General features: G+C 38.7%; 2 protein-coding genes across 8 annotated transcripts in view; one reads left to right on the top strand and one right to left on the bottom strand.

The window, feature by feature from the left end:
* LOC139805752 (uncharacterized) overlaps positions 1-13,095 on the top strand; it is a 335,505-nt gene that overhangs the window by 160,895 nt on the left and 161,515 nt on the right. The window lies entirely within an intron of this gene.
* MYH10 (myosin heavy chain 10) overlaps positions 1-13,095 on the bottom strand; it is a 100,494-nt gene that overhangs the window by 20,384 nt on the left and 67,015 nt on the right. For both annotated transcript variants that reach the window (XM_071764489.1, XM_071764490.1), the window contains 11 exons: positions 11,385-11,558; positions 9,540-9,654; positions 5,901-6,094; positions 5,529-5,650; positions 5,138-5,207; positions 4,878-5,038; positions 4,183-4,291; positions 3,972-4,103; positions 2,403-2,609; positions 1,273-1,410; positions 613-736 (listed from right to left, as the gene is read on the bottom strand). In XM_071764489.1, coding sequence (XP_071620590.1) covers positions 613-736; positions 1,273-1,410; positions 2,403-2,609; positions 3,972-4,103; positions 4,183-4,291; positions 4,878-5,038; positions 5,138-5,207; positions 5,529-5,650; positions 5,901-6,094; positions 9,540-9,654; positions 11,385-11,558 — 1,546 coding nt within the window. The remainder of the gene's footprint in view (positions 1-612; positions 737-1,272; positions 1,411-2,402; positions 2,610-3,971; positions 4,104-4,182; positions 4,292-4,877; positions 5,039-5,137; positions 5,208-5,528; positions 5,651-5,900; positions 6,095-9,539; positions 9,655-11,384; positions 11,559-13,095) is intronic.

Here is a 13,095-nt window from a genome sequence, read left to right as displayed (position 1 = left end):
TTTTGCAACTTTTGACTTGGCAGTTTATTAAGGTTGCCCAATAGTTATTCACAGGCATAAATTAATTTTAAAAGAAATAAAATAAAATCAGGAAAGGTTATAGATAGGGTTAAGTTTACTCTGTGGCAACACAAGCAAAACAATCAAATGGCCAGAGAAACTGAACCATTTTAGCTGAACAAAGAATTAGGAAAAGCAAAACAATTCAGATTTGTTTATTTAAAAAAAAAAATAAATATTAGAACCCTAGTGAATGCCTACTGACACAGGTTGTTCTAATGTGTTATTAAAGTGTTGCAGCTTCCCCAGAGACAGATGTTTTACCTTGTCAGTAAGGAGTGTGTGCAACAACATGAATTTCTGAGAGCATCTAGAAATGAAACGGAGTCTTAAAAATGAAAAACAAGCTAAACATGAGAAAGATCAAAGCAGCCAAATGCAGCAAGTTTCAGAAACAACACAAATCTGTTCCAAGATTTAGATATTAAGGTATCTACATATTAGGTTACACTCAGCAGACTGGCCCAGCTCCTGCCCCCATTGCAACAAGAGATCCACTCCTTTGGATCCTGATGTCCAAGCTGGTAAAGGGCAGGAGTAGCAAAAACAAACCTTCCAAATCACTGATCATCATTTCTTGCTTGTTTTTCAGTTTGGCCAAGTTTTTAGCCTTTTCTTCTTCTTCAGCCAGCTGAGAAGTACATTCAGCAATCCGATCCTCCATCAGCTTCTTTTCCTAGGTAGGAGAAAAGGGAGAAAGAGATTATATTCAAATATAAAATATATTTGAAGAGTCTCTAGGCAGCACAAATAACTGAATGTACAAAATCCATGTAGTGTATGGATAACACAGATTTTGTTTCAAGTGACTGACCTGTCAATATTCAGGGTCAATTGGAATAGTACAGGAACATGAATATTTTTTTTCTAAGATTTAGGATTTAACATATGGGAAGCCTGGTCTCAGGACAGCTTTTGCTGCACACTTTGGGAAATCTGCTTGCAAAGAACAATGGTAGCTCTGATAAACACTGTTTCCAGGTCTAAGACCTGAAAGACTCATGAAACTGGAAAGAGTGTGGCAAATGCCTCCCCTCTAAAGGTCAGTTTAAGAGAAGCTCTGAGTATCTCAGCTTCAACCTGTTCAAACCCCAAATCTTCAAACACAAACTCTACAGAGAACATAACAGCAGGTCTCAAATGTTTTCAGAGGTATTACTTGGTGCTACTACTATGCATGTGCAGGATCTCCACAGTGCATACTGGTCTCACCTTCAAAAATTTGGAATTTTGGTCCTCCAACAGGAGGATTTCTTCCTCCATCTTCTTGATCTTAGCTTCAGCTGTCACTTTTTCAAGCTGCAACTTCTGTCGAGCACCCTCCTCCTCATCAAGCTGTTCCTCCAGGTCCTAGGAAGAAAGGCAGGTGCATTTTCCACATTATTCACATCTTCACGGATTTTAAAATAAATTTGTAAATAAATAAATTTATTATTTAGTGAATAAATTTTAAAATACGTTTCTGGTAAAAAAATCCATTTTTTAAAAGAAAAATCCTCCTACCCTAACTAAAAATACATTTTCTTTGTAAAATATTCTCTACCACACTGCATCTGAATATGGTGTCTGGTGTTATGGTGGAAGTGTTTGGGAAGTGATGAAACAGACTTCAGTATGAATCTGAGTATGAATCTTCATTCAGTATGAATCTTCAGTATGAAAGAGTTCAGATATGGGCACAAATAGTTGGATGAAGCTAGAAAAGTAACCATGTATTCAGTTTTAAATAAGATTCTATGCCACACATTAATGAATGCTTAATAAAAGGCATCAAGAGCTCTGATACATTGGGTTTATTTCCCCTTTCAAGTACCCTGAATATCCTGAAAGGAAGAAAGTTTTCAGGTATTCCCCTTTTCACAGCTTCTGTGCATTCAAAATAAACCAAAGTAATCTGATTTTAAAAACAAAATATCAAGTAAATTGAAGGGGATAAAGTTGTCTTAGTTTTGTAAAAGCCAAAGAAGGAATATTCTGGGTGATATCTATTGGATTCCAGTCAAAAAAAGAACATTTTTCTGATAAGTCACAGCATCCCAATGGTTTCTGTTTCTGTAAGAAAGGAGGTAAGCCCCATGCAGTCATTCCTGGTTGCTCCCCCCACACTCTATCTGCACATGCCATAGCTACCAACTGGGAATTTTTACTTCTCTTTTTCTTTCCTAACCCTCATATGCCTGGAGATCATAGGAAGAGAAAAGAAAAACAATATATAAATCAATTTGATTCCACACATGGTGTTAAATTTCTAACTCCCTCTATGCCAGAGATGCTGAGGGAGCTTTCCCCTCCTCAGCTGTCCCTTTGTGTGCTTTTCCATTTCCAGTCACCAAGAGGCATACCTGAATATGGCCCTGCATTTTCTTTTTCTCATTCTGCAATATTTGGTTCCTTTCCTCTTCCTCCTCAACCCTGGATTCTAAATCATGGAGAATTTCTTCCAATTCTTGTTTTTTGGCAGCCAAGCGGGCTCTCATCTCCTCAGCTTCTGCAAAGAGCTCTGTCTCAGCCTGCAGCTGCTCTGCAAGAATGTTCTTTTCTTCTAGAAGCTGCAAATGGAAAAGGAAAGGTGTAAAAACATTACTTCTAATTCTCTCATGAGAGGTTATACATATGACAACCAAAAAATTACTCAGAGACCAAGTTCTGCACCAATTCTTGACTCCCTGGCTTTATCAGCAGCCCAGGAGACACCAACATTCTTAGCAGGGCTAAAGCAATATCTCTCACCCACTCCCCAGTTTAAGGACCAGACCCCACTGTCCCTGATCCATGTTCCTTGTTTTACCAGCAGTAAAAGGATGAGGGAAGTGTCTGTTTCCTGGGTTGCTCCTCTGCACAGTGGCAGAGCAGTGTCACGGGCAGCAGGGCTGACATTGGCACTTGGAGTCATCAAAACAGAGCTGGAAATGCATTACTTCTTGCTATATAAACTTGACAATAGAACTAAAATAGTTCCAGTTGGGAGGGACCTCAAATCACAAATCCCAACTGCCTGACCATTTTAGAGCTGACTAGAAGTTAAAGCACAGTAAAGACATTGTCTTTACTGACATACTGACAAGACATTGACTTTTCAAGCACCTAGCATGGGGCAATGACCACCTCTCTACAAAGGTTTCAGTATTTGGCCACCTTCTTGGTAAAGAAATGTTTCTTAATAGCTAGTTTGAACCTCCCCTGATGGAAGCTTTGAACCATTCCCACATGCTCTGGCCACAGGATCCCAGGGAGAAGAGCTCAGCACTCCCTCTCCACTTCCCCTCCTTGGATCTCCCTGAATGAAGTCTTCCATCAGTCTCCCTTCCTCCAAACTCAGACAAACCCATCACAGACACTCCTCAGAGGCCAGGCCTTCATCAACAGGAATTACTGCTTTGCCATTCTAGTAACCACCCCACTTCTAGCATATCTCAAAATTACCACAGTGATAAATAAGTGTCTATCTCTACACCCCTTCAGCCATCCTTTAAACTGCTGTCAGTTTCACTTTGCATCATAAATTAATTTTCAGTTTTGTTCAGTAATTTCCTAACTGCTTCTCCACGTCTTAAACACATGAGCACACATATGAAAAGGAAAATGATACTGCTACTGAATCATGGAAGGATATACAATAGTGTATATACATAGAAGTGCTTATTCTCTTGGTTATCACAGAATGGCTTAGGTTGGAAGGGATCTTGGAGATAAATAGGAAAAAAAAAAAAAAAAAGTGCTGTTTCCTTAACATGAAGTTTCTGCATTCCAGGGGGAACTGATCATGCTCTATCTTCCTATTCCAATTCCAGCACAGCATGAAAGCTGTTAGCTCAGCTTTTGCTTACAAGTGTCTCTCCAACATGGTTCCCTCACATGGGATACAGTGCAATAAAAATTTTACCTATCAAGAGCTGATCTTGGGTACAAACCTGTTGATGTTTCCTTTCCATTTCCTCAAGTTCTGCCTCCACTTTTGTCTGTTTCTCTTTCACCTTCATAAGCTCCTCGTCCTTGGCTTGAAGTTCTTCTTCTTGACGAGTGACCTGAAGAAGAGGCTTCACCTGCAAAGATTTGAAATGAGTTAAGTAAGAACTTGCATTTTCCTATTCACAAGAGTCAAAGGGACAGAATACAACAAACCTTTGTGAAGACTCTCCACCACTGCCAGTGCCTGAGCTTCAGATATGCAGCACAATTCCTCTGCAGGATTTTCAGTGCACTCAGTTGTTGTTGTTTCTTTGCAAAGGCCCTGAAGACAAAGAGCAAAACATTTCATGTTAAATACAGCCAAGCATCTGTTCAGTGTTTTAATTTTTATCCAACCCTAGAATACTTGCAGACCATAAACAGGCTTATATTTAAGTTTCAGTGACTACATGTATTTATAAACATTAGTTCTTTGCATGAAGAGTCAGAACACCATTTTGAAAACAATATTACAAATGCTGTTTGTTCTTACTCTTAGCAGATGTTCTTCTAAAAAGATAAAATCAGGATGGGTTTAGACAATGAGTAGCTTTCCAGAGTATCTCTACTCTGTATCTTACTAGAAGTAAGAACTTATAGTGCAGCAAGAGACTTTTTTTACAGCCATGTACTGCAAACAGCTGCATGTGTCACAAAAGGAAGATTAAGGAAAAGAGAGATTGCTATGGAACAAAGGTACCAATTCTTATTATTAAGTAAAATTTCACCTGTCAGCACTGGATAGAACTACAGTCTATCAAGCAACATGCTTTCTTAAGAAAATATATCCTGAAATTTAAGTTTTTATGCATAATTCCCTGTCAAAGAGACTTAAGATGACCAGGAGAAAAACCAAACCATTAACATACTTCCTAGCCAGGTATCCTCTACAGACAGCCTGGAAAAAGATGATGATGTCTGTGATCTTCAGATCTCGTTCTTCTTCTAAGTGTGCCAAGACACCAGCTCGGAAAAAAATCTTGCTCTGTCCAATTCTATATAAGTTGGGGTCCAACTCCAATGCTCTGATCTGAATAGAGAGGCAAGCACATTGTTTTCACATCAAGGAAAGGGAAATTTTGGTTTTAACTTTTCAATGTTGTAACAATATATATGTCAAAACACCTACCATGCGCTCACAGGCTTGCTTACCATCCATAAAACCTTTTGGAATTGCATTGGGTGTGAGGATCTCATACCTTGAAATCAAATGAAAACAAACCCTTTAATTTCAAACAATAATCTACAGCAATGTTAACATGCAAAGCTAGAGTGCATAACTAAGGAATTTCTTATGGAAGTTCTTCCATAAGTCAATTTTAGATTGGTTTCCCCTTCCCCAGTATCTTCAGAACAGATTTGTAACATTGAACTTCTGTGAATTCAAGTTGTTTCAAGACCTGATACATGGCTTTTGATTTTCTTCCAGCTGGACTGGAGGAGTGTGAGTGTGAGATGACTTCAATTATTTAACAAAGAACTTCATTTCATGAAAACTCAAAGACTGTTACTGCTGTTACCTCTGTCTGAATTCCTGGAACACAATCCTGTTTGGAAATCCTTGTCGACAAATCCTTATCCCTTCCAAGACACCATTGCAACGAAGCTGATCTAGAACCAGATGTGGATCAAGTTTTCCAGCCTGGACAAAGAAAACAAGCCTGAGTTTTAGTCTTTTCATTTATATCAACAAAAAAAAAAAGGAACTAAAGTTCCTCAGGCTGCCCTCTGAAAAAATCAACTGTCTCAGTAAAGGGATGCGTGGGGAACACTGAGAAGATATTGGGTAAGAACTTGGGGAAATCTGGCTTCACAAGGAATACATAGATAGTGTGCATGACTTTGGATGCAGGTAGAGAGAAGGGATTAGAGGAGTGGTTTGGAGTACATACCCTCTTCTCATGATTTGGAATGATGCAGCGAACAAAGTTGGGGTTTGTGTTGCGGAGCGTGGCCATCAGCTTGGTGAGGGATTCTTTGTAGAGTTGGCCAACAGTACGGAACATCCCCTTCTTGGTCTTGTAAGCAGAGCCAAAAGCTGTCTCTGTTATTCCAGTGACCTGATCCAGCCCCACAATACGATCCACTGGGAAGGAGAAGAGAAAATAATTAAGTGGACTTTAGTATTTGTGAGATGTAAAGAGAGGCAGGAGGAGAAGGAGCAACAGTGCAGCAGCAGAAGCTTTGTGGGACAAATGACAGGAGATGCCACCAGGAGGCGAGGCAGTCAGCATGTACTGGGGACACTGGGCAGAAGCAGTGGAACCAAAAGCCACACACTGATACAGCAGAATAGTGTCACATTAGGAGGTAAAATATCCAGCTCTTTACTTGCAGTTCTACATGACCAGGAAAACAATTTCCTTTCTTTTAAATGAACTTTTAAGGGATCGAAGGTTGCCTGGAAACTGGCAATTATCTGAGTTCTTACAATGGGTTGAATATTTGGAATTAGACAGCTAGGTGTCTTTGCTTAAAATGAAGTCACTTATGGCAATTATATAGATTAAATCTGAGTTTCGTTGAATATTCAAAAGCATAACTATTTATAGAAGAGTTGGAAATAGTGTAATTTCCACAATAAGAAGGGAAAAAATATCTGCCAGACTTCTGCTTGTCCACTCTTTTGTAGAATTCCTCCACATTTTATATACAACTGCAAGGACCTCCCTCACCAAAAGACAACTTTCAAAACAGGAAAACTCCACACCTAGCACTTGAAAGGTGCCATAAAGCATTAGAAGAGATTTTTTTTTTTCTTTTTTTTTTTAAAAAAACAAAAACAAAACACATTTTGAGTAAGGATCTCTATGGTTTCTTTTTCCCAAGACTGCCATCATTCAAAACATCTGGCCAAAACCATGAACATGATTCCATGTGCACATCAACAGTTCTTTAAACAGCCCACTAAAAAATACAAGGGTAGCTTAACACCTTAAGCACTTACACACACTAAGCACTAACACACACTCAGCACTTCTAAGTACTTTGCAAATACATGACATTTATTGGTTCTCCAGGAAATCCAAGCTGGCCAGCCAGGAACAAGCAACATCTGCATGTAAGCTACAATTTAAACTTTGTGAAGTTACCTTCAAAATTAATTCAAACCAAAGTAAAGGAATTATGCTTTGCTGCCAGAATTAGTTTTGTAGCTGAGAAATAAGTGACAGTATTTTATTTCACACTCGTACTCAATGGGTTTGCAAAGGTCTATAAAAAAAATAATAATTTTAAAAAAATAAAAAAAGGAAATTTTAAAGCATAAAGGGCAGTAAGTTTTAAACATCCCTTGTAATTCTTGCATGTAGTTTAGAGCAGAGCCCAGACCCTCCACACAGTTTTGAAGACAAGGGGTAAGTTGTTCATGAGATCATATCCCAAATATTCACTTTGAAGCAGAATTGAGTTCTAAACCAGAAATAGGGTAGAGATTACTGGGAAACAGTCTTCCAGAGGATAACCATAAGAAACTTGTGTTAGAAACATGGATCCATCAGACACTGCTAATGACTAATGACACCATTCATCTTTTGTTCTGCCAAATACTTTAAAATTCTGGAAATTTTACTGTTAATTGTGCATCTTTTGTTTTGCATCCCTCCCTCCTCCAACTAGACTATGGTTACCTACATTTCCATGAGGATTATTGAAGTTAAATGTAAGGTTCCTAGAAGGCTAAGAGCAGTCACTGAACACCATGACTGGACAACCACTCACTTCAGGGAACACAATTCACTCCCTCCAGTCTGGGATGTGTCAGCAGCAGTGGAAGAGAAACCCAGCTATAGACTGGAAGTCTAAAGGCACAACAACACATACGCACTGCTAAACTTGGGGAGAGGAATCAAGAAACATCTCCAAAAAGACATTTCAAACAAATAAATCTGTTGATTTCCCAATACCAAAAAAAAAAAAAACCCTAACGTGTGCAGCCCCTCCAAAGGGAAATATTAAAATTCAGAGGATTTTAAATAAAAGAACTTATTTCATTTCACTTGGAATAAGTCTGTTTCCTTTACTACCCCCACTACAGCTGCAGCACTCATACTTCAACACCTCCTTCAGCTCTCCTCCCCAAAAAATACATCTATGTTCTAAAAATGTCCCAGTGTTTTGTCAATGTTGGACTGCAGAAAGAAGCTTGATAGTGCTACAAAGCTTGTGCATTCTCTCAAATGCTTGGAACTACCAGAAGGATCACTTAAGCAATTCTGCATCTCAACATGGAACCAGGAAGCAACAAACCTTTTCACCTGCAATGCTTAAATGCAATGCATAAAATAGAGATGCTATATGTATGCAGCAGCAGTAGGTATGCACTCAGACTATTTGCCTTGTGGAGTTATACCTAAGTTTAGCATGAAATGAAAAGTTCATGCAAGCCTACGAGCAAAAATGGTTTTCCTGTAGATACAACAGCCCTGCCTTTAGTAGGCAGGTTTTATATCCATATACTGGCTTTATATCCATTCACCTGGTGGCTCATGAAGACCAGTAATATTGTCATAGAAACAGGCTCTCTGAATATTCTGAATCTCTAAGGCAGAGAAACAGCAAAAACAGAAAGACAGAAGAGCAGATACACAAAACACTTCAGTTAGTATACAGAACAGGTTTATCAATTGCAAACAGACTTAACTATGCTACAAAAGCAATTAGGGCACAACATATTCCATGCACATTTCAATTATCTGTGGAAGCAGGTTTTGCCTATTTGGACCTATTGAAAGAAGCAGATCCCCAACCAAAAGGTTCTTTAGATATTACCTAAACCTGTTCTCTGTAGCTGAACCAAGTATTCCTGAGACTAAAAGGGAAACTCAGGGTTAACCTACAGCATCATCTATGCCACAAGTACATCAATAAGTAAGAAAGCACAGCATTTATATACTGCAGCATGTAAATTAATGACAGTTAATACACTGATGTTAAAAACTAGAATAGCAAAGTCTTTGTATTTATTTGCCTAGTTATGCTTCTTGAGGTAGTTTGGTTAAAGTGTTAAAAACAGGTAGACGAGCTAAGCAGCAGTGTGCAGTTACAACAGAAAAACACTGCATTTGAGTTTAATATGCAATATCTGAGCATTTCTGTGGCTGTTAATGAATTTTATTTTAGGCAATGCAAATTTCCAGGATATGACCCACCACGGCACAAAAACCCAACTGTGCTGGTGCTCACATAGCTTTTTATTACCAGCAAGCATCACTACAGCTGTTTACCTTCAGGACTTAACTGCAGCAATTCAAACAGGGTTTTGGACAAGATTTTACAGATGAAGTACGTGAGTATCAGTTCAAATAATGAACATGAGAAGCAGCTACTCAGAAATGGTACATGCACAAGGGACCATAGGTGCAACCCAGCCTTCTTATTGTACCTTAAGTGCTAAACAAGAGAGAAAATGCTGTAGATATTTAAAATGTAGAGGTGGAGGGTAAACAGAGAACAGGCACAAAAAAATACCATATCCAGCAAAGTAAAAATCACTAACAGCTTGTGTGTGTACTTGGAGCACAATCTCTTACCATCCTTCCAAAGCTCTGCAACAAATTTGTCAGAAGATTGGTGCAGGAGTGTAGCCACATTGTCATTCAGGGGGTCCATGTTCTTCATCAGCCATTCATCTGCCTTGTAGTCAACCTGTGGAACAGCCACAGTGCACATGATCAGATAGACAACAGCTTTATGTTTAGACAACATAAAGAAAACCCCTAAGAACTCTCAAAATACACTGATGGTGTTTTCCTCTTTCTGATGTTTGCTTGGTGCAAGTTTGTTGCCTGTCCTCATGGCAGTTAAAGGAAAATGAAAAAAGTTATTATGCTTTTCAAAGCATAAATGGGAGTGTTCTTGAAAATTTAGCAATCTTTTTGTTTACTAATAGCTCATATACATTTTCAGCCTAGTGTTATTTCCCAAAATAAGGCTTCACTGTTTGCTGTGAAGATGTAAAAACAACTCCAGTAAAGATCCTAATGGCTCCATCTAAATTGCTAGAGAGCAAATTAAGGATGTGCTGTAACACTGTTGTTGGTTTTTTAATTTCACTCTAACAGTTATACTCAAACACTTTGTTCTATAGAGAAAAACAAAGTTCTTGTCTCAAAAGAACTAATTCTGTGGTCTGCAATTCAACTATAACTCAGCAGTTGAAAACACTACCCACACAGTTTCATCCCAGCCCAAAAGAGAGCCCTAAGACTCCTTAAATCCAATAAGACCTCTGGGTAGAGTAACATGTTTTTGCTTCAAACTGTGAGTTTTCTGTTTTCAAATAAAGGCTCTGGAAGGGAAGACATTTAAATGCTTTCAGCATCTAAAACAAAATCATCATTTTGGTATTTTTTGCAGGAAAAGCTGTTTTACAGATGATTCTAAATGTCAAGGAAATACATACTTTGATGGAAAATTCACAATTGCCTTCTGCAGGGAAGACATGCAAAGCAGGGCCAGTATCCAAGAAATGCCCACTCAAGTTTGGCAGAAGCATTTTTCAAAGCAATTATTTCCTGGTAGTCAGGCACCATCCTGGTTTACTTCATTTTGATTACCTGAAAGCAACCTTTTGTTTCTCAACCAACCTACTACTCCTTACTGCAGTTAACAATGATAATTTTATTATTTTTAATTTACTGGTTTAAATATTGATATTATAAAATGTATACTTTTGTATTTCACCTTTTGCTACAGTAATCACCTTGTCACCACTGATGCCAAAAAATAGATAACAAGCTATTAGTACTTTAAGTGAAAATTAAAGGATGGCTCTCAACCATTGGCACAAACACTCTAAATATCAGGGCAAAAATTGCTATTAGAGTTAAGCTTGAGTCATTGTGTAACTAATTACATAGCATGGCCCTATGGAGTAGACCTGGTGATGATGAAGCCTGCTCAAAATGCTGGCAAGAAGTGTATTGTTATTTCACAGTCCTGTTCACATGGCAGCTGAACTCCATCCCTCAGTGAGAAAATAAGAATTCAACTAACAGTAAAACAACAAGGTATCTGCTTACATATGAAAGGGGATATAAATATTAAAAAAAAAATCTTTTTAGCTCCTCAGTTTACAGAAGAGACACAGCCCTACTTCAAGCACTACTATTAACTTGGAAAGAGATATCCAGCAGAGATCCTGAAAAAACCCACCTGTAAGACTTGACAATAAAATTAAACTAAAATATTTGCTTTAAACTAATATTAATTTATATTTTTCAGTTCTGTCTATTTGGTGAACACTCCTGAATACATTCAAAACAATGAAACAAGACCACCCTCCTGCAGGAGTATTCCAAAGCTTGGCAGCTGTACCACATCACACTTTCCCAAACCCAACATTTCTAACCAAGTCTTGAACACTTGACCCTTACCTTCCCTGCATAGTGAATAATGCAGAAATCTGCTTTGTCCTTTAGCTGTCTTGGCTTTTGGAACTTGGAGTGGGTTCCTTGCTCTTGAACCAGTTTTTCCACAAATGTCTTGTCAGTAGCTTTTGGGAACCAGCATTCTTCATCCAGTAATGCCAACACACCAGGAGGGTTTGCCTGAAATCCAGTTGGATTTAATCTGGGTCACTATTTTAACATCTTGGCCTTATATTTCTTTAGCATTTAAAACACAAACACTGAACACCACAATAAAGAAGCTGTCTAAACTGATTCAAACCTGACTGTAATTTAAACAGACTGAGGGGGGAGTCCAGTCCACTGGGTGACATTCTGACTGGTTCTAACAAACCCATTCCAACTCACACTGGAGCCAGATACCAGTGACCTGATCTAGTGCTGACTCAAGCCTTGCTTGGAGCACAGACAAGAATAGATGACCTCCAGAGTTACCTTCCAAAGATTCCCCTGACATGTATGTACACAGCAGCTCATCCTCACCTCTGCAGCAGTTAATATCATGCTTTCATGTGGGCTAAAACTGAATATCCCTCCCAGCCACTCAATACTCATGTGGCAGCCACTGAACCTCCCCTTGCCAAGCCCTGTGTTGGTACCAGCAGCAGCTTCCAAAGAGATCCATCAGTTTTCACTGGAGCAGCCCCCAGTTTATGTAGCCCCTGTCTTCCCACACAATATAAGCACTGCATTTGAAGGCTCATTTATTCTTAAAGGAAAAAAGGGAACAAGCAATTTTTGTATTTTGCAGTTGCAAAATTGTTTGAGAGGATGTTTCCTCAGGGAAGACAGACTGATGTACAAAGCAAAGCAATGGGAAGAGGTCACAATAATTTATACTTCAAAAGTTCCCAGTGAATGTAAAGTTCACACATTTGAAGAGAGAGGTTTTTATGTGCCTACTCCATGGTGTCACATTTACAGAACAAGGATGAAGGTACTGACATTTGCTTTTCAAAAAAGAAAAATCATGTAATTTGATGCATTTTAGGATATTCACCTAAACATCTGCATACTAACAGCATCCACACTTATCCCCTCAGGCGTTTGGGCAGAGACTTTTACATTCCAAGGAGGCAGAACTTTCTGAAGTTCCACACACAAGGTGCAAGCCTTTGATAACTGAAACAAGATTTCCCATTTCCTTCTCTAAAGAAAAACAACCATGTGGCTCCTGAGCTTTTCTGCTCTTCAGGATGCACAGCATCACAGGCAGCTTATGTGTATTCTAGAACACACACCCCAAAATGTAGAGCAGTGAATGCAATGCTCTAAGTTTAATTTAAAAGGTGATAAAATAACTGACAGCTTAGTTCTGAGGTGAGAAGAATAACAACTTCCAGGATCTTTGTTCTCCTCTTTCCATTCCAACCAAACCACTCCTCCTGCTCTTTGAGGCCTTCTTCAGCTTCCAGATATTGAGGAACCAGGAGAATGAGTTAAAAAGCACAGTGATTCAAACTACCTTTTAAGACACTCTTCCTAATTGCAAGGTAGATTTATGAGGAAAACTCTATCCTAAATGAAGTTTCAGAAATTTTGCCACTGATCTCAAATGAGGAAAAAAAGTGTACTATAAGTAGTGAAGAGCTTTACAACTGACCCACCACTCTAAAGCTCCTCCAACTCAGTGGCATTGTTTAAAATGAAAGCAACAGGACTAAAGACTTCATTAGCA

Source organism: Heliangelus exortis, chromosome 20 (assembly GCF_036169615.1).
Source record: "Heliangelus exortis chromosome 20, bHelExo1.hap1, whole genome shotgun sequence".
Classification (NCBI taxonomy): Eukaryota; Metazoa; Chordata; class Aves; order Apodiformes; family Trochilidae; genus Heliangelus; species Heliangelus exortis.
The sequence above is the reverse complement of the archived record's forward strand: the minus strand, read 5'-3'. Positions and strand labels throughout refer to the sequence as shown.